Source organism: Mastigoproctus giganteus, chromosome 1 (genome assembly GCF_048544385.1).
Source record: "Mastigoproctus giganteus isolate SK-2022 chromosome 1, ASM4854438v1, whole genome shotgun sequence".
NCBI classification, from domain to species: domain Eukaryota; kingdom Metazoa; phylum Arthropoda; class Arachnida; order Uropygi; family Thelyphonidae; genus Mastigoproctus; species Mastigoproctus giganteus.
The window spans coordinates 278,381,644-278,404,503 of NC_143575.1; the positions used below are offsets into that span (position 1 = coordinate 278,381,644).

General features: G+C 39.5%; 1 protein-coding gene across 5 annotated transcripts in view; it reads left to right on the plus strand.

Annotated features, from left to right (window-relative positions):
* Positions 1-22,860, plus strand: part of Utx (Utx histone demethylase) — a 758,689-nt gene that overhangs the window by 498,093 nt on the left and 237,736 nt on the right. For all 5 annotated transcript variants that reach the window (XM_090377749.1, XM_090377755.1, XM_090377761.1 and 2 more), the window contains 2 exons: positions 3,380-3,473; positions 22,113-22,338. In XM_090377749.1, coding sequence (XP_090233875.1) covers positions 3,380-3,473; positions 22,113-22,338 — 320 coding nt within the window. The remainder of the gene's footprint in view (positions 1-3,379; positions 3,474-22,112; positions 22,339-22,860) is intronic.

Below are 22,860 nucleotides of genomic sequence, written 5' to 3' on the forward strand. Positions count from 1 at the left end.
ATGGTCTTTCATTTCGCTCAAAGCGTTTCACAATTTCATATTTTTTCTCTATCGACAGAGGCGGACTGGCCATAAGCCTTACCGGGGAAACCCCGGCGGGCCAGTATGATTTTGGCCATAAACCATAGCATGAGGCCACTATAAATTTTCCCGGGTAAGAATTTTTGACCCAGTCCGCCTCTGTTTATCGATAATTGCTTTTCTTTTTCTCTCTGAATCTGCAGTGTCTTCACCAGGACGCTTCCTTTTCACTCCTTTTAATTAAGTATTTTACTCATTTTTAGGGAATAAAGCACAATTACAAAACGAGGAGGCATGCTTGATACGCATAAACAAAGCTGCGCGCATGTAGCAACTGAATAAACAACACCATAAAGGCAGAGATACGCTATTAACACCTCACATTTCTAGGGGTTACTACCATAAAACAATAAAAATCCAGTTGGTTTCTGCTAGTGAAATCTGTTATAAACTGGTAGTAAACTCGATCTAATTGCATTTGCGATTATACCGATAGCTAGAATTGTGTTGGTTTTTATGTTATTATGGTGAAATGTGTTTCCCCTTCACTGATATAAAAAACATAAAAGCAGCAAAGCTGAATTTTGTTCATCTTTCGCTCTCATTCTCCGCCGTCGCACCGTATATCGATAACATATGAAAAACGACCTTGAAGATAGTGGGCGGCAGCGTTGCCAAACGAAAAAATCAAGAACCGCGTAACTCCGAGTTTGCGTAAGTCGGGGTAGCTTGTTGTTTGTTTGTTTGTTATTTGGTTTTTAGGAGCATTAGCAACTAAGGCCATATTGCTCCGGGATATGCGGTGGTCATTCCTTGACCTTTCCGCATACTCTGTATTTGGTGGTGACGGGCTCGAACCCCGGTCTAATCAAGAAGCATGTGCTACGCACTGCTGCTCCTTCCCACCTGGCTACGGAGGCGCCCATCGGGGTAGCGTAAGTCGGGGTATTACTGTATTCTTAGTTATGCAGCTGGTCATGACCTTGTACATTGTTGGGAGACATCTGATTGGTCTGTACTTTGCTGGGTTTATGGTATCTTTGTGTCCAGAGGAAAAAAGATTTCTTGTTTTCTGAGATTGCATCAGGGTGCCTTCTTTGGGTGAATTGCTCTGCTGTTTGCCTGTGTGTGTGCAGTTGAACTTCTTATACTAATAATTGTGGATGTTATCTATTCCTGAGATTTGTTAGTTGTGGAACTTCTTGATCAACTGTTCTACTTCCTCCCGAATCCCCCCACTCTGTTATCTCTTGTATGTCCTTCATTTTCTTCCATTCTATCTCTGTCTAGCAAGCATGGCTTAACTTCACAGATTGCCCCACAATTTCTCTGCCTTCTGGTTGGGGTGGGGGGAGGGTATGTTGCCTTCACTCTCCCCTTGTCCTATTTTCCTGCACAGATGTGGTTAGCCATCGGTGGCACCTGACCCCAAATACTATGCCACTATGTCCAATTTTCCTCTAGAAGGTTCTATGGTTTTCAAATATTTTTATCTTTTTTCCTCTGGACACTCTCCCGGAGAACCTGAAACTCCTGGCACTCAGCAAGAGTGCCAGGAGTTTCAGGATGAGAAGAATACCTTGTCTCCCTCCTCGCACTCTTTCTGAGTGCAGGGAAGGTATCAAGGTATTCTTCAGTCCTCTGATTATAGCTCTCATGCATGCTGTGAATGTTGTCTTTCTTGAGGATGGTCTTCACTTTTTTGATCAGCTTCTTTTTTCTGTTAGCCAGTTTGTATGAATAAGTTGACCTACCTTCATTTTTTTATCACCTCTCTTTTCTGTAGCCGTCGTTCCCAGGCTGATAGTTCCTTGTCTTTGCATTATTTATTTATTTTTTTGTTTTCTGTTGGTCTCTTCTCTTCCATTTTCTCCGTTGGCTGCCACACGGCACAGTAAATGGCTGTGCGGATGGTGTCTAGTGTTACTTCATTGTTGAAGTAATCCAGTATTATTTGCTAATTGAGGTGGTCCATGACTTGCCACACGATTCTCTTGGGTCTCTTTATTTGGTATGGTGTGGGTCTTTGTGGGGTCCATTCCCTCAACTTCTTCTGGAGCCTTCTTGCACTGGACTTGGTGCATCATGGCCTTAGTCACCCCTTGCACTATAAAATCTGAAATCAAATCAAAATCAAGCCTTCTTTCATTCTGGATATCGCGACCTTGTCTGAGTGCTGCTGCTTCTCTGAGTTGTAATTCTTGTACTTGGTGTTCTTCCTCCAGTTCTGGTTCAGTTGTGTCTGTATTCATTGTTTTTTATAGTTAGTTCTTACATTCTGCTTGGTTTTTTTTTTTTTTTTTCAAGATTGCAGGAGATATCTGGTTCTTGATGATGGTCCATCTTTGATCTGTTATTTGCTGTTCAGTGACCTGAACAGTTGGGAACCATTCCAGTCACTAGGTATGTAGATTCATCCTGTACATTCTCATGTCTAGCTCGAGCTTCGTTACTTCATTGTATGCTCACCTGATGAACATATCATTTCAATGTTCCACTTTATGCATTGGCTTCTTTCCTGTTGCACAGGAAGCACTTTCAGTTGGTTGTGCTGGGTGGTCTTGTCCTTCAGTTGTGGTAGCCATATAGGAGACAACTCACTTGCTCCCCTCTTATCTGCAGGGCACCACTCCAATTCTTTGAGCCAACTCCTCTGCCTAAGCTCTGAATGCAAGTGACTGTAGCTTGCACCACACTGGATGCAGTATGTTGAATATTTCTACTTCTCATCTTCATCCAGCTATGGAGGTGGACCTGTTTTGCTTTCGCTTTTGCATTTGGTGGTGGGTGGTAGTTTTTAAGAGCAACACCAGATGGTGTCACTTCAACCTTGGGGAGATAGGTTCATTGAAGCAACTTTCAAGGTTTTTTTTTTTTTTTTTCTTTTCTCTCTTTCTTTGTGTGGAATTTTAATTTGGGTCCATGTTATTGATGATCAGGCATTGTTACGACTGAACTAGATCTTCAGGTGAGGATTGTATTTAAGTTAAGAAAGGAGAATTGCAGACTAGATGTAGGAAATTTTTTTTGCCAAAAAGTAATTGGTTTTCTGAATAAATTGTCACCTAACTGAGCCTTGTGTAACTGCGTCTATATAAATTTAAAGAAGGATGAGATTGAAACCTGGATTAAAATAAGTGACAAGATGCATGTGCAATTATAATTGTTATTCTAATTGCACATAATTTTTATTTAATTTTGCTTATTTAATTTTATTTTTAATTTTGCTTATTTAATTTATTTTATTGAATTATATTTTTAAAATGTGTCATAAGCATCAACCAAAAAGTTATGTGAATACATCTAACTAATTAAATTAATACCACTTATCGAAATTTTCTGTTATAAATTTGTGTAGGGAAAGCATAAAGCAGCTAAGGAGGCATATGAGAAATTGTTGGAGCAAAAAGATTTACCACAGTGTGTGAAAGCTGAAACTCTGAAACAGTTAGGTGAGTTCATATTATGTTAGATTTGCTGGGTAATATTGTTCACTTCAATTTGTGGATTGCTGAAGTATCGATGATTATAAATTCTGTTCCACCTTTATTTTATTTTATTAATTTTGTATGAACATATTTTAGCAATTAAAAGAGCTTAAAAAATATAGGAAAAATTTTTGAGGACTGTACTCAGATACAAAGATAACTAACATGTTGCTAACCACCATCTTTGCATGGTCAACTCCATTGATAGTATGACTGCAGTCATGGCAAACTATAGTCAGTCAATGCCACTTGACAATTTCATTAAAAATTGTGCTGCTAAGTTTCAATGAAATTTTTCATTGTTATTCCCATTTTCTTAACCTAACAAGAGTACAAGCAAAGTTTCCACTATTTAAAAAATATGTATATTGTAAATCCTGCTATTCGCAGGGGTTACATTCCTGGGAAATGGCATGAATACCGAAAACGTGAATACTGAGTTATGGTGCCTATAGTAATAAAAGGGTTCCATTCCGAAGTACAGGCAACCCCCATATAACACGGTACTTCTACAATACAGTACTTATATAATACGGTTTTGCTCTAACAGTTAGAGAATTTCAGTAAACCTTGCATAACAGGTATTTTTGAGCTTTTATGTGTGGGAGGGGGGATCCCTGCTATTATGTTGGATGTAATTTTTCAACATTTCCACTCTTTTTAAATCCCGCTGTTGACTCGCTAGTCAAAAAAAATTATCGAGATGTCCCTGTATTTTATTTTGTTGGAAAATCCCCGTGTTACATTCTGTGCCATTGAACTTGTGGAAAAATCTAGATTTCAAAGTTTTATTACTATTGAATAGCACACTAGGCCATCCAAAAGATTTAAGTCATCCAGATGTTGAAGTTATGTTCTTACCACCACAGTTGTATTAGGTTAATACAACTTCTTTCATTCAGCCATTAGATCAAGGCATTATGTCCACCTTTAATTCTCGTTACATCAGGAAATCGTTACAATGGATTTTGGAAAACATTTATTCCAAATCTATTGAAGTAATGGAGGCATGGAAATATGTCTCAATTGTGCACTGTATCAGAATCATGGCTTTATCGCTGAAAAAAGCAAAAATGTATGGCTGGGGTCAGTTTATTCAGGAAATATGGTTGAACCGGCCAAAAACAGAATCGGTGCGAGTAGAACTTGCTATGTCGGTAGGAGGGGAAGGTTTTGATGAAGGTTTTACTGAAGCCCTCATGGGTAGCACAGTTGATAGAATTGCCATCCTCCCAACACCGGGTGAAAAAGACCTGAGTTCGAATCACGTCAGTGACGGGAGGAATTTTTATGGGTCTTTTTCACAGCGTGGCTGAGTTAGTAGGCCTCAGACGAGGGTAGCATGGTTTTCTTTCTGGAAACTGGTTTTTTGTCCAGAAAACAGAAAATTGATCCCAGGACACACAATTTATAGACAATATACAAAAAGTAACATGGCCTTAGTCGCCAATGCTCTTAAAAAAAAGATATGATTACTGAATACGTTCAAGAATTTCTGGTAGAAAAAGAGGCTGACGAAGTGGATTTGGTAGAAATGGCATCGGAGGTAAACCAAATCAATTCAGAGGATGATAGTGTAAAATTTGGAAGTTTAGAATTTTCAAAGAAAATTCTAAACTTCCAAATTTTACACTAATAAGCATACGGGAAGGCATAAAGTTAGCCGAGTAATTAGAATATTATTTTTTGAATGCAGATTCTTGAATGAAAGGATCCCAAAGTTCAAAAGGGAGCTTCAAAAATTCTTAGTTCCATGCAATGAAATTCACATATTTTTAACAAGCAAAAGCAAGCAAACCCAGATTACTGATTTTTTAAAGAGAGCAAGAAGATACACGAAATCTAGAATGGTGTATTTTTGTCAGTTTTGTTGACACTTTGTTAATGAAATAGTGTATTTCTGTTAATTTTTGGAACATAAATTCTCCCCCCCCCCCACACTTGTACTTTTTCTTAGTCCCATATAACACGATTTTGCACAACACAGCATTTTATAGGAACCAAACTACTGTGTTATACGAGGATTACCTGTATGAAATATATAAGAAAAACTAGTCTAAAATTTTGTCTATGTATGTATTATATGTACCTACATAATGACTACGTACATAGACAGTACATAGTGAAATACAAGCATAAAGTATCGAAATGAAAATAAGAAACAATTTAATATTAAATGTAACATTTATTAGAAATTTCAAACAAATATTTCAAAAAAAAAAAAAAAAAAAATCAAGAATATGGGTTGCTGGGCAAAAAAATAACCCGTAATCAAAGTTTGTTTCTTCATTTTTTTTTTTTTTTTTTTTTTAATTTTGCTCCTTGTAGATTTCCGGGTAAGGAAGAGAATTGTTCTAGGTCTCGTTTAAACTTCATACTTCTTTCCAAATTAGAATCCATTTCCACCACCTTTTCTGAAAGTTGTATGAAGAGGCTAAAGATTTCCTTTAATGATTTGTCATTTAATTCTGGTCTAACAACATTGAGATCTTCCTCCTCAGGATCATTTTGATTCTCATTTGACCTTGTCACTAATTCATCCAACTCTTCTATTGTAAGTTCATCTGCATGAGCCACAATAAGTTCCTGAATGTCTGTTGCATCGATGTTTTCAAAGCCCCCGCCTTCTATTCCCTGGGGCCCCTCCGTAGCTAGGTGGGCAGGAGCAGCAGTGCTTAGCACACGCTTCTTGATTAGACTGGGGTTCAAGCCCGTGATCTACCAAATACGGAGGAGGCAGAAAGGTCAGGGAATGACCACCGCATATCCCCGGAGCAATATGGCCTTAATTGATAATGCTCCTAAAAAAAAAAAAAAAAAAAAACTCAAATAACAAATCTATTCCCTGTGCGATTTCTATTGGCAATCAGTTCATTGACATTGGGGATTGTTTTAGCAACAACCACTTCTGGCCACAATTTTTGCCAACACACGTTAATTGTAGATGCTCTTATCTCATCAACTGATGCCTTGATGTTGATCAGGCAATCTGCGATGTTATAATTTTTCAACTTTGACTTACCATTAAGTCTGACTCCCTTCTCCATTTTTTTGAATTAAGCCAGTAAAAGTTCTCCTAACATAGTAGGACTTAAATGCAGCAATAATACCTTGATGTGGTGTTGGGTGGCATATTTTTTATGGTGGAAAATGTTCATGGCACTTTAAAATTCACATTTGTTAGGTTTCATTTTATATTAAATCAGCGACCGCGAATACGCGAAACTGCAAATACAGATACTGCGAATAGCAGGGGGTGATTACTGTACTTCAGTCATACCGGAGGGATGGATAAAGAAAAACAAGGTTTGAGTAAAAATCCTTTAATACTAGTTAAAGGCAGGTTAAGTAAATAAAACAAAATAAATCTACCAAAAGCTTTTGGACTTGCATCGTCCTTCTTCAGTTGTGGAATGAGCATTATTATGAAATTAAGATTACGCTATGCCCAGCAATGGTAGTCATGTGACTGTAACTGTAGTGTTTGACTATCAAGCGTGTGCCAACGTTTATCATTCTAGAGGATAACTGCTTTCATACTGCGTCCTCCTTTATTTCGGTTAAAGGCACTTCGACAACAGGATAATAATAATATCAGGGGATTCCCTAATAGAGACTACAAGTGCCTGACACTCTTAATAGCTGCCTCAAGTGAAAACATTTGGAAGTATCTGAGTAACCGTATCCCTGCCATAACACTCTAAATATGAATATGTCATCAGTGAGTGGAAGGTATTAAATCTTTTAATCTTTTTTTCAGTGACAGGACTTACTGTCAGTGAAAATAGATTAAAAATGAACTAAAAGATCAGGGTTTAATATATGTAAAGAGAATCACTGTTTAAAGAGAAGGGTAATCCCCTAATTTGAATCCTGTTCCTAATCCATTTGAATTGCTGAATTTTAAAAAAAATTAAATATCAGAAGTATTATCATTCACAAACAGCATACTATGGTTCAGCAAGCATACAGTACTATTCAGTGTATTCTCATGACCACACTGAGTAGTATTCAATACTGAGTTACCCAGTTTACCATTAAAATAAATAGTATAACTGGTCACATACTGAATAATGTAAATAATGTATATTAGTACTGATGGTGACAAATGATACAAGAAAGCAAGCTTATACAGATCAGCCAGAAAAAAAAAAAAAAAATCATCCCATTTCAGCTATCCATCCCCTTCAATAATTTGTCTAGTTCTTCCTTGAATTTATTCAAGCTATCCACTTCCACAACATCAGACAAAATTTTTTTCCCACAATCAACTACCCATTGGCTAAAGGCAAACTACACACTATTCTGCAACCATCCTTTCTCAAGAATGTATGTAGATTTAGCATTAGTTGAGGCATATGATGCAAGAAAGCAAGCTTATACAGTACAGCCAAAAAAAACACCCTTCCCATTTTGCCCATCCATTCACTCCAAATGTTTGTCTAGTTCAGCTTTAAATTTGTAGTTTGTGAATGTAGTAGTAATGAAGGCATGTGATGCAAGCAAGCAAAAAAAATAAAAAAATTTCACACGTCCATTCCCTCTAAAAGTTTGTCCAGTTCCTCCTTGAATTTATTTAAGATATCATCTTCTACAACAACAACAGATGGAAGTTTGTTCCAGCAATAAACCACCTATTGGCTGAAGGCAAATTTCTGCACATTTATTCTACAACTGTCTTTCTTCAATTGGAATTTATATACCCTCAGGTTCGTAATCTGAACAAGCGGAAAAATCCCATCAGAATTCAGCGTGCTCAACCCATTCATGGTCTTATACACCACAATCAGATCACCTCGCAGGTGGTCTTCAGCCACTGCAGTTTGCAGAACTGATTTCAGTATCTTCTGACATTCTTGGAATATGAGGACTGTTGAGCATATTATCTTTGTAGGTAATATTTAATATTTATAATCTTCTTAATATTTAAGAAGACATATACCCATGATTTTCTGTCATTATAAAATCTGTGACACAATTGCTTTGTGTCACATTATAAAATGCAGTACACATTTGCTTTGTGTACTTGTATGTACATGTGATTTTTCAGTTTTCAAGTGGTGAGAAATGCAACATATGCAAACATAAGAACAATGTGTAGGGTGTAGAAAGAAATGCAAAAATAAATGTAGCATTTTAAAGGGAAGATGATAGTGTCATACATGCTTAAATGCTGATTCACTTAATTTCTGCAAATCCTATTGTCCACAGCTGGATACACTCACTTTGGTTTCTCCAATGCAGTTGACATGATGCCTGTACATGCATGATGATTTCTGTTTTTCCATCATCTTTTTTAAATAGTTCCTGCTGATTAAAATTTTAGTCAGTAATTTGGTTCTCTGATTGAAATTTTATTTCATGCATATGCATATTATCATTTAAGTCAAAGAGTGGGATTAAGTTCTTTGACTTAAATATACATTTACTTTTATATTAATACCACATGCATTTACTTAAATGAACAAATTAGAGCTTTTTGGCAATATGTACTACAGCGGGTCCCCAGTATCCGAGTCCCTGCAGTTATGAGGATTAATTTCTGAAACTGATACAAGCAGTGTAAATAACGTGAAGGATTTTTGGAAAAGTTTTAATATTCTACACAGTATAAAATGATTGGAGAAGCTTGGAAAGAAATTTTGTGTAGATTAATGAATTGCTCATGGAAGAAGTTATACCCTGATGCTGTTTGTGAATTGGAAGAATGCAGTGTGACCGTGTTGCAAAATTATGTCTTGCAAAAAAAAAAAAAAACAGGATTCATCCCCCATCCCCATCATCAACTGTCCACGAAGTTGATGAGGGGGATATTGCAAATTGCTTGAATCAAGTGCAAAACCACTTCCAAATGAGCAGCTATCAGAATTAGTCCAACTACCCACAGAAGAAGAGGAAGCTGAAGATGATGATGTGATGGAATCACCGAAAGATAAAGATCTGAAAATTAAAGGAAGCCCAGAGAAAACTGACCAGACACTTGAATATTTTTGTGAGAACGATCCTCTTCATGATCGTGCAGCAAAAGTTAAGCACGAAATTAAAGACATAACTAAATGTTACGTAACAATTTTATGGGAAACAATACGGCAAAAAAAAAAAAAACCCACTCTGGATTCATTATTCATAAAACTGAAATTAGCATTAGTATTAGTAGAAGCATATGAGGCAAGAAAGCAAGCTTATACAGCATCATCCAAAAAAAAACCCCTTCCCATTTCACTGACCCATTCGTTCCAAATGTTTGTTCAGTTCCTCCTTGAATTTATTTCCACAACAACAGATGGAAATCTGTTCCAGCAATCAACTTCTCCCGGTGGCTATATGCAAACTTCTGCACATCTATTCTACAACTGTCTTTCCTCAATTTGAATCTATGCCCCCTCAGGTGATTAATCTCTGTAAGAGGAAGAATCCCATCAGCATTCAGCGTGCTCAACTTATGCAAGTCTTTATACACCTTAATCAGATCACCTCGCAGGTGCCTAGTCTCCATATGCTGCAATTTGCAGAGCTTAAGCCTTTTTTCGTAAGGCGATCCCTTTGTTCCCCCTCACCAGTCTTGTTGCAATTCTGTGTACTCGTTCTAGCAACTGTACATCTTAAATCTAAATATAGTTGTAACTTCAATAAACTTTACTTACCCTTACATGATTAATTGCTGGAACAAACTTCCAACTGTTATTGTGGAAGTTGATAACTTAAATTCAAGAAGGAACTGGACAAATATTTAGAGGGAATGGTTGTGTGAATTTTTTTTTTTTTTTTTTTTTTTGACTGATTCTACATAAGCTCATAATGCTTGCTTTCTTGCATCACATGCCTCCATTACTACTACTCCTACTACTTTGTGCAACAGATTATAACAAACAATGTCTAATAAAATAATTCTCATTTTTCAATTCCTTCAATCCATTTTTCTTTACTATGTACAAGTACATAATAAGCATTGTGCAAATTTGGTCCCCATTTTAAGTGGAATTTTCTGGAACCAATTATCCTCGGATAACGAGGATTCCCTGTAGTCCCTTCTTTGTTGAAGATATCCATTTAAATAAAACAAACATTAGAAATAAACACTAGAAACACTGACAACATAAGTAAAAACTGTATATAATGGAATTTACTTAAGTTCAGCCTGCTACAGTATCATCTGCTCATCCCATCACAACTGTCAAAGAGGTGGGGTTGCCATTATGTTTAGCTCAAAAGACCTTACATGTATCAGTTATAGATCCATCCATGCAAAGGACTTTGAAGCCATACGTGTTATTATTAGCTACAACTCATCCACTTTTGATATCTGTGTAATCTATACCTCCCACTACTACCGGATCATCTAATTATCTGGTTGCTAAATCAAATTCATCCCAATGCCTCCACCATTATCTGTGGTAGTGCCTCTACCGAAGTTATGATCAATTCTTACCCTGAAACTTCCTTCAGTTCTGACCATCAATCCTTGGCCTTTTGCCTCCCAGCAACATTAAAAAATTTTCTTATTCCAAACCAAAGCTCATCTTGAAAAATCATCAGTCCAGCACTTCTTGGAATTCAAAATTTACTTGTGCTGCCTCTTGTTTGCCATGAGATAACTCTCTGCTTTTGCAAGCTAGATCTTCCATTCATGTTCTTAACACAGTGGCTTTCTAGCAAATACTAAATAAAATAAATAAATAAATTTTCTGTTTATACTCCGGCACAACAACCAAGTCAGTAGAGTTTACAATAAATCGTTAATACAAATATTTATCGTATTTAGTAGTCACGGGCTTGAACCCCGGTCCACTCAAGGAACGCGTGCTATGCACTCTCGCTCCTGACCACTGGGCTACATCAGGCTGTAGCCTCCAGAATCATATCTGTCTCCCGAGAAATATGAGCATGGTGGACTCCAAACCTTAATGGACTATTTTCTCAAAAACGGGATATTCACAAATTTTGCAAAGGCACAATAGCATACAAATGACCATACAGCCTTCTCCAAAGCCAGGGAATTTTTCAACTGTGCCAAGTCACTAGCTATCAAAACCTACATCCAGCATGCAATTGATAGAGGAAAAACACTTTTCAGAATGCTCAATAATCTTTCCACATGATTTAGACTCAGAAGCATAGCTTCAGTATATTACAAGATTTCAACCTCCCACCCCTTCCCTTCATACCATCAAATTTACAAAAGACCAGCTGATATCAGCTATCAATGCGGTGTATACAATATGGCCAGCATTAGATAACAGCAGGGAATGATACAGTGCCGCAGTTTCTGGTCAGAATTGCAAGACCATATGTTATTGATTGCCTTCTTACAATCTCAGATACACAAGTCCATATCTTATTGCATTATTAGAATCTCAGATTGGCTCCTTAGATTGTTTAATGACATTCTGGCCTACAGATATTTTCCATCCAAAGTGTAAAGTGTGTTAGTTGTCTGATGGCACTGGGTGGGGGGGGGGTTCCCCCCATCTCCACGTCGTATTCTTTGTGATACAGAACTCTGTGAAGGCCAGAGATTTAAAAATTATGTGGGGAATTGTTTGTTGTGTAGTGTTATGTTCTCTTGTTTTTTTTTTTTTTTTTGATTTGGTAGTTGTTGGCGCATCGGCTTCTATGGCCATATTGCACCTCCCAAGGTTTTTGCAGTACTTTGATCCAAGCCCGAGGCGGGAATCGAACCCGCGACCTTGGGTTGCCGGGCAGGTACTTTACCCACTCGGCTAGCCCGGTCGGCGTTCTCTTGTTTCTCTGACCATTTAGCCGTTGGGCCCATTTACCCACCGTTGCCCACACTTTGCCACGAGGAGGTAGGTCAGGCACCCAGTGGACTTTTGAAGTACCGTGGCAGGTCCTACCATGGTTTTTCCGAGGATTTCAGTGGCAAGGCCCAAAGGGGGGGGGGACTAGAATTTGGAAAGGCCGAAAGAGGTTTATGAGAAGGCGCTTGAATTTTTTTCAATGCCGCCAAATTCTGATTAGAATTTGGGCATTGTTAGGGGCATACTCAGTCGATTTAGTTATGGTGGGGAGAGAGACTACAGATTGGGGGGAACGTACAAGGGTGGGGACGATAGAGTAGGCATCCCCAAAGAGGTCAGTGGGGACGAGCCCCACCATGGGAAGTATGGGGGAGGCAGGGAGGGGAGGAAACAGAGACTCGTCTCCTCCCTCCCCTGCCTGGGGATGGGGTTTTAAAGGGAACCGGGTTAGAGTACCCAGTTCAGTTTGCCAAATGGCAAACTGAACTGAGTTTGGCAACAAAACCGCAGTATGTCTTCATCAGTGATGGTTATCAGGTCCATGTCTTGTCAAATCCGGTAGGAAGGTCAAACTGCCCATCCCACTCCGGCTGTGGGATATGTTAGCTGATGGTGCGGAACTTACCAGCGGGGAGGGGTGGGGACACATTTACTTTATTCATAATTTGCATTCTCATTTTATTTGCATTTATTTTTATACTTTTTTTTTTCTTTTCTTATAGTTTATAATCTTTGTTTTTTTTCCTGTTAGGTTAAATATATATATATATTTTTCATTCACTCATTCATCTCTTTCTCACACACCGGGGGGGGGGGCTGCAATGGTGTGTAATGTAATTTAGACTATAAAACATTTAGGGCGTAAGCCTCAAGCTATGGAAAATTCTAGACTATGTATAAGTATAGTGCGAAAGCATCAATAATACATAGCCAAATCTAAATGAACAGAATATTAGCAAAGCGGCATCATTTTAAGTTGTATCTCATATTGTGAATACCTTCACGAGTTGCCATGATATTGCACTACTTCGAATAAGTATCGCTTCACCTGAGGAGAAGACTAATGTTACTTATTCTCAGATGGATACCACCACCCAGACGGCACCGTTTCAGGGCTATTTGGCCCTTCTTCGGTGGGTGGGTAGGTACCCGAGTGATGCAATGATGGCTTATGCTGAGAGCGTAAGCTTGAGGCTATACGCCCTAAATGCTTTATAGTCTAAATACATCATACACCATCAGGCATCTCTCATATTGTGGATTTATACTTCACAAGTGGGTTGTCATCATTGCAACACCAGGGTACCTGCCCACCCACCCACCCACTGAGGTGCCAATAAGCTCTGAAACGGTGCCATATGGGTGATGGTATCCTCTGAGAATGAGTAACTATTCCTGCAGTGAAGCATTACTTTTTCGAGGTAGTGCAGTATCATGGCAACTCGTTGTGAAGGTATTCACAATATGAGATATAACTTAAAACGATGCCGCTTTGCTAATATTCTGTTCATTCAATTTGGCTATGTATTATTATGCTTTTGCACTATACTTATACATAGTTTAATGTAATTTAAATACTGATGCTTAATAATTAAGCTAAATAAGAAAGAATATAAAAGATTAAAACTGGGTTTAGTGTGAACTGAACTTTAACATTTATGGTTTGTGTTCTTTTTCTCACACTTACGCTCTCATTCATTCTTCTGGCTTTCATTTCATTTGTTCGACTCTTCCTTTCTGCGCTGCACTCTCTGGGCACCTCAGTTTACTGTTATTCTTCAGTTGTGGTGCAGGCCTAGCCGCAAGTTTTTTACAGACCAGGGGAGAATAGTGCTTGTTAGTATATTTAAAGTAGTGTAAGTTATTATTATATTTTCCATCCCATTGGGATATCTATCAAGTCATACCAATACCTAAAATTCGGAGACCAAGCCAACCTGCTGACTTCAGACTCAATGCCAAAGCATCTACCTACTGAAACTACTACTCCCTACCTGTTCCTACCAAATAAGCTGTCCCTCAAATCCACTGTGGTATAAAGGCACTGTCCACAGTTATGATTCTGTTGGACACTTCCAGAATCCTCAAGGCTTTTGAAGAAAATATAGAGATGACAGTTGTTTACTTGGATCTGAAGTTAGCATTTGACACTCTCAGCATTGATAACATCCTCTATCTTTGCCAAGAATACTACCACTAAAGGGAGACTTCCTTGCTTTTCTTCACTCTCTGCTTTGAGAACTTACCGTCTAAAAGTAGGCTTCTCACTGGCACTGTTCATGCAGGCCTTCCTTAAGGAGGAGCATTGTCTGGCCTCCTTTTTACCACTGTACTTTACCCAATTGTCACCTCCATTCCTGATATTGTCTGCTATACAGATGACATGAGGCTCTTCACAGCCATTAAAGCTGGAGATGATCCACAATGCCTAACTCACCATTTCAGTGCTACTCTCTGTTAATTGTCTCAACATTTGTCTCACTTTGTTCTTAGCTTAAATTCTAATAAATCAATCATGATGACCTTTTTTCTCAAGGAAATCCCCAACTGACTTCAACCAACCATACTAGGACACCCTTTCCACAGGTTTTTTCTTACATTAACTTGGAGGTCAGTTTCAATCCAGAGTTGATCTTTCGTGATCATGTAACTCTTCTACATACAAAGATATCTACAATGAGATGGCGAGCAAAACTGCACTTACTTCACTCCTCTGATCCTAAGACCATTATTAAATATGTAAACAGAATTATTTACCCAATAATCATGGATGCATGGAAATTTGGCATCTGCTGCATTCACAACTATTGACAGAATGTTTGCATATGAATACTGGTTGTTGCAGTGGATTGCTTACAAACATCATATCATCAGAACTTTGCACATTACAATTTGTAAGAACTTTTGACCTTCGTAGGGCCAAATGTAAAAATTGATAATTCGTGACTGGTGTCGCAACTATTAAGATGCTCATTGGTAATCTGAATCTTCTTGATGCTTGGGAAACCACTGAGTGGTGGATACCTCAGCCAGCTCTTCAGTCGAAACCTGTCCTTCAAGCTAGCAAGCAACACGTTCAGCTCTCTAGAAGATTTCTCCCAGCTCAAATGCTGCCTGCAGTTAAAGCTCTCAACTGCAACTTGTATAGCTTTGCTATGGATAAAGTCTACGGGAGAAGGGGTGCTCATAACTGCAACCAGGTGACTTAAAAATCTACTACCCAGCCATACCTCTGTCAGACACTGATCTGTCTATATTAGGCCCAGTACGTTGGTAAACCCGTTTGCCATCTGGTGTATAATGCTAAGTCAACCACCGTATTCTATTCCACCAAAGCCAGATATCATAATGTAGGCCTTGGCTTTTAATCCTCCATGTTTAATTAATTCTTTCTAATATTTTTTTTTCATTTTCATTTTATTTCCTTTTATTTATGTTATTATTTCACCAATGTACTTGTTTAAAGAGCAAAAACACTTCCTCAAGGCTTTCTCACTTCCCTAAGTTGGAAAAGCAGCCCTTGAATGACTGATATTTGTGGTTTTAATGTCTGATTAAGGCATTAAAACCATCCACCTTAATTCCTGATTGAGGCTGCTAAGTTCTTAGCTAGAAAGCAGGAACTTCAGTGTAATTTCTAAATGGTGTCACATTTAGAAATCCCCTCGACGTGGGCACCTGTACGTGGTGAGGGGACCTCCCAGTGACGCTGCTGGACTTCCAGACTAGCATCACTGGGATCCAACACCCACAGCCCAGGTTCCAGGCTTACATCAATGGAATCCGGCGTGTTTGCCGTGCGCTGCGACCCGTGGAAATTCGGAAAGGGGGATCCTGGTGGTTGAGGGGCCCAGCTTCAATACACCACTTTGGCCCCTGCTTCGACAAGACGGTAGGTCCTGGAAGGCCCGGCTAGGATCAATCGGCTAGTAGGCTCACCTGCGAGGGTCAACCGTGTCAATGCCACGCCCCTACCTTCATGGTCCGAGGGACAGGATTCAGGCTGGCGCCGGTGCGGGTATAGTGTCTGGGTAGCCCTGGCGTCCCACTCCCGAGCGCATTTATTGCATGCCGGGTAGTGGGCGTCCCTTTGGGCTCCGTGGTGGGTGGGGAGCCCGGGCACTGAACAATTTAAAAAACTCCGTGAATCCTGATAAACTTTTCTTCAGGGCCCCCAACCCTGTCCCTATCTGAAAATATAGACACTGACAGCACTATTGCTTCAAAGAGGCAGCGGACTGAACTACCATCAGCGCCTATCCCACGGTTTTTAATCATGCACTCCACCAATGAAAAACCGATTGGTAAAATGTCACCTTTCTTTATACAGAAAGGGTTAGATGGGTTAGCTGGTTCACCCAAATCAGTTAAGAGGCTCCGTTCTGGGGATCTCTTGATTGAAACTAAAAATTACAGGCAATCTGAACATCTACTCCGAGTAACATCAATCGGAGGAATCCCTGTAACCATGACACCACACAGAACACTAAATTCATCGAGAGGTGTAATTTCAGAGTGGGACCTTCTTGACTTTACCGAGGAGGAAATCTGCTCGGAATTGAAGTCCCAGGGAGTTATTGCCATCAAAAGAATTAGTGCACGTAGGGATGGGAAACTGGTTAAAACCAGAAACATTATCCTGACATTCAATTCACCTAAATCTCCTGATGAGATTAAAGCTGGATACATAAACTGCCCTGTGCGTCCATATGTTCCGAACCCTTTACGGTGTTTCAAATGCCAGAAATATGGACACTCACAAATGGCCTGCCGTGGTTCCCTTGCATGCGCTCGATGTGGTGCAAAAGACCACGAAATAACTGGATGTTCAGCTACAAAAGCCGCATGTATTAACTTCAGTGGAGAACACCCTGCATGTTCAAGAGCTTGCCAGCGGTGGAAGGAAGAAAAGGAAATACAACGACTGAAGGTAGAACTTAACATCTCATACCAAGAGGCCAGGAGAGCAGTTAAACCAGTAAGTAGTGGCAAAGCAACATATGCCGAAAAGGTATCCAATAAATGCTCGATTGGCACCCAAACGGATATGACTGTGCCACCAAAAGAGTCATTCACGCCCATCGCCCGCTATCTATTAAGTTCAGTAAAACCAGCACAGAAATCTCAGTCAGCTGCCACTCCAATATCGGTACCTCCCAGTGCTCAAGCACTATCAAAAGCGAGCACTAAAGTAACAGTACAAAAAAATCAAGAGCCCATGCGAGGACAAGAAAAAATGGATGTCGAAACCAAGGAGGTACATGACGATTCAGTCTTGGAACTCTTTATGGAGGAAGAGATGGACACAGGACAGTGCCCTTTCTTCCCCAAAAAAGACAAATCCAAGACTGATAAAAGTAAGCCCTCAGCACCTCGGAAGCCGCCTGATGGACCCACCAAGCCAAAATAATGGCTAAAATCCTACAGTGGAACTGTCGTGGATTCCGACGAAACATTAATGACATCAAGGCACTTCTGCAAAAGTACAAGCCATCATGCTTTTGTGTACAGGAAACCTATTTAAAGGCGAATGCTGACCCCACCATACGTAACATTACAATCATTCGTAAAGACAGAATCGGGGACGGTCCTGCTCATGGAGGAGTTGCAATCCTCGTGAGCAACCAGATTCCCTTTCAGCCTTTGCAACTTACAACCAACGTAGAGGCTGTAGCAATTCACCTTAAAGTGGGGTTCTTATTAACTGTTTGCTCTCTTTATTTACCACCTGGTATTGACATCCTCCAGGAAGACCTTGATGATCTCGTCATGCAATTGCCTCCCCCTTTATTATTTCTTGGGGACTTTAATGGACATAACACTCTGTGGGGTAGTACTAACATTAACGGAAGGGGACGAGTCATAGAGCGTATGCTCACTGACAATGACCTTTACTCCCTTCTCAATGTGGGAACACACACTTTCTTCCACATGCCTACCCGTACTTTTTCTGCCATTGATCTTTTTCTGCCATTGATCTTTCTATCTGCTCCCCTTCCCTCCTTCCTTCAGCTATATGGGAGGTGGAAGAAAACCCATAACCCATATGGAAGGGATCACTTCCCCGTGATAACCACCTTAACTAGTGGTAGACCGTGTCAGCCATTTAGTTTACCGCGGTGGAAGATTGATCAGGCTGACTGGAATGCCTTTCAACATCTGGCATATCTTGACTTCTCTACAGTCAGTCGGGAACATATCAATGATGCAGTCACATACGTTACAGAAAGTATTGTCTAATCAGCTGCAATTGCAGTCCCAAAAACATCCAGCTGGTTTCCACTATTTCCTAAACCTTGGTGGAATTCAGAATGCACAGCAGCAAAAAAGGCACAAAACAAAGCCTGGGGGATATTCCGTCGATATCCCACGACCGATAATCTAATATCATTTAAACGTGCACGTGCAAAAGCACGTTATATCCAATGTCAGAGCCAAAGGAAATCTTGGATCCATTTTACATCATCCATAACCCAGACTGCCAACTCAAAAGTAGTCCGGGACGAGATCCGGAAAATGAAGGGCAAATACCCACCCTGCCCTTCGGTGATTCTCGAGCACAATGGATGTCTAATTGCAGACCGAACTGTAGTTGTAAATACTCTAGGGAAAACATTTGCGAAAATATCTGCAACAACATCATTCCCTCCAGAGTTCTTGGCCTTGAAAGAAAAACGTGAGAAACATCCATTAAACTTCTCTTCAAAAGGGCTCGAACCATATAACAAGCCCTTTACACAAGAAGAGTTAAATGTAGCACTCTTTCTTACGCATGCAAGTGCTGTCGGGCCCGATGACATCCACTACGAAATGATAAAACATCTGTCACCACATTCTAAAAATCACTTATTAATTTTATTTAACAGAATTTTTCTTGATAAACAATTTCCGGATTCCTGGCGGAAAGCAATCGTTCTTGCCTTCCCAAAACCAGGAAAGGATCCTAGATATCCAAGTAACTATCGTCCTATTGCTCTGACAAGCTGTTTGTGCAAGGTCCTGGAAAGAATGGTTAATGCCCGCCTTGTGTGGTATTTGGAAACAAATGATCTGCTTTCCAGGACTCAGTGCGGCTTCCGAAGAGGCAGAACCACTTTGGATCATTTAATCCGACTTGAAACATACATTCGTGACTCTTTTATTAAATCCGAGCATCTGGTAGCAGTTTTCTTTGATATTGAAAAAGCGTACGACACAGCCTGGCGATTTGGAATATTAAAAGACCTCTACAACTTTGGTCTTAGGGGTAACCTTCCTCTCTTTATCAAAAACTTCCTTTCGAATCGTCATTTTCAAGTGCGTTTAGAATGGACCCTTGTGGGACTCCCTCCTCCTGACAGAACTCTCTCTCTCGAGAGAGTTCTGTCAGGAAGAGGGAGTCCCACAAGGGTCCGTTCTAAGTGTCACACTTTTTGCAATCAAAATAAACTCTATCACGGAACAACTTCCGCCCAAAATAAACAATGCCCTCTATGTTGGCGACTTTACTATATTTTGTCACTCGTGCAATATGAGGGTCATTGAAAGGAAACTGCAGAAAGCCATTGACCACCTTACATCTTGGTCATTGGCTAATGGGTTCAGATTTTCATCACAGAAGACCGTTTGTGTACACTTCTGTTGCAAACGTAATCTTCATCCTGAACCGGATTTAAGGCTTGGGCAAAACAACATCCCAGTCGTAGCAGAAGTCAAATTCCCTGGACTTATCTTCGACAAAAAGTTGACATTTCTTCAACATATTCGTCAGCTTAGGACAAGATGTGTTAAAGGGCTTAACATCCTTCGTGCCCTTTCGTCAACTTCATGGGGCGCAGATCGCTCTACTCTTCTTCATCTCTACCGAGCCCTTGTCCGTTCTAAACTCGATTATGGGTCCCAGGTATATGGATCTGCTAGAGATAGTGTACTTCGGTGGTTAGATCCAGTTCACCATCAGGCCATTCGGATAGCCACAGGAGCATTTCGCACATCTCCAGGCCAAAGCCTTTACATTAAAGCAAATGGACCATCCCTATCTTTTCGACGTAAGCAGTTGTCTTTACTTTACACCTTTAAATTGAAAGCCCTGCCTGATCATCCCACATGGGCATCAGTTTTTGAGCCACGTTGGGAAAATCTCTATAACACCCGTTGGACTGCCAACAGACCTTTTGGTATTCGGATGCAAGGGCAAATGAACTAAACATGACGGTAAACAATGTTGCCCAGTCACCAAGGCAACTCCTTCCACCCTGGTATGCACATTTGCCAATGTGTGACTTCTCCCTCAAGATCATGGAGAAGGCTAATACACCGGCGGCTGTCTATCAGCAACTCTTCGCATCACATAGAGAGCAGTACTCTGACTTTCTGCCAGTCTATACAGATGGCTCAAAGTCAGAAACTTATGTGGGATCTGCTGTTGTATTTTATTTTTTTTTTTTTTTTTTTTTATGAAAACCCCAAACATGAAAGGTATCAAAACCTATAGTACTTAGTACCATGCATGGGTTGAAGGAGAAGTATGGGGGAGAGGGGGGAGGGTTCCGGAAACTTTGCTCTAGAGACTAAACATGGGTTTCACCACTTCAAGCCTCCAATAAGCAAAGTGGTGGTATTTCACTGGTTGATGAAAGTCATCTACCACCTCAGAAGACATTATCATTCAAGATCCCACAAGAAGCTAGCATTTATACTGCAGAGTTGCATGCAATTGAAATAGCCCTTGAGTTCATTATAAATAGCGATTACCAAAGGTACATGATTTACTGTGATTTATTGAGCGTGTTACAGGCTCTAGTATCGATGAGGTACAACTCTCATCCGGTCCTGTCCCGGATCCGGCAGATGCTTTGTTCTGCCTTTAAATCAGAATTTGACATTCGCTTCTGCTGGATCCCAAGCCACATTGGGATCCGGGGAAATGAATTAGCTGATACCACTGCCAAATCAGCCATTTCCCTGGATAGTCATTGCCTGTCAGTCCCCTATACAGACTACAGGCAAATAATACGATGTAAATTTTACTCCCAATGGCAAGACTCTTGGCACGGACAGACCGCGAATAAACTACAGTGTATTAAGCCTGTAATTATGCAATGGCAGTCCAGTCTACGCAGGGTCCGAAAAGAGGAAGTTGTTCTTGCTCGGCTCCGCATAGGTCATAGCCATCTAACACACTCCTTTTTGCTGAGGGCGGATGGCCTACCTATGTGCGAGACGTGTAACGTTATTTTAACTGTTTCTCACATTTTTATTGAATGTCCTGTCTTTAGACGATCCTTTTCTAGAACTTTTAATAATCTGGCTGAACCATTTACACTCAGTCAGATTTTAGGTGACAGAGACAACATGTCTGACGCTTTTAATTTTTTACACTCGATCAATTTATACACAAAGATTTAATGTCATATCTTATACTTTTTTATATAAACTTTAACAATAGTATCATTTTTATCTTTTTGACACGATAGCCTGTTTTTAGACTGACCAATATTTTTGTATTAGTTTTATTTTTTGATTTGGCGCATTATGGCCATAGCTGCCAATGCGCCATTAAAAACCAAACCAAACATTTAGAAATCATAAGTTTTCATAATGGAAACATTATTTCAATAACACTATTTCAAAGATGATTTTGCATCTTTCTCAGAGTAAATGATGTTATGTGCAGAAGGTTTAACTCTAGATTTTTAGAGGTTTACAGATTAATTAACTAAATAACAGAGACCATGCATCACATTGGTTATTCAGGAAGTAAACACATCCATTTATCTCATTGTGTTTTATTTACAAGTGATTTTTACTTTCCCTAAAATAGAATAAATATGTAGATTCTTATTAATGTTGTAACTGTTAACAGGGTGGATGCATCACACAGTTGAGGCACTTGGGGAGAAGCCACAGCGGCAGGCATATGCCCTCCACTGTCTGCAAAAATCTATAGAGACTGATCCCACAAATGGGCAGAGCCTATACTTTCTGGGTCGGTGCTATGCAAGTATTGGGAAAGTCCATGATGCTTTTGTATCATATCGTAGTTCTGTGGACAAGGCTGAAGCCAATGCTGATACATGGTGTTCAATAGGGTAAATATTATTGATTTGTTTTTATGTACACTGTTTATTTTAAATCTGTTATGTTACTGCATGTGATCAAACCCAAAATAGAAGTAATTTACACAGTGCAGTCAAGAACATACCACCCATTGCTGCAGCATTAAACATTTGTTTTGTCATATTGTCAGTTTCAGTCTGCATCAGCAAATACTTAGAAGTTTGTTAATCATTCAGTACATGTTTCATTACTATGTTTGATGTGCATTGATTTTATCACAATTTTAAAGAAAATGTGAAAAATGTCAAATTTGAAGCATTGTACAAACATCAGATTTTGTTAGTGCAAAGAGAAATCTGCTTCCAAAACATGAAAATGCTGCTTTAGGTTTATTCAGAGAATTTTGAATAAACTCTGAATCTATTTAATTGATTGTATGGCTCAAGAAAAAAAAAAAAACATCCAAACAACTTGTGCATCAGAAAACCACTGTGTGACTTGCAGAAGCTTTGAGCATTTCACATAGAAGCTGTCAGGGATTTTAAATAATTTGA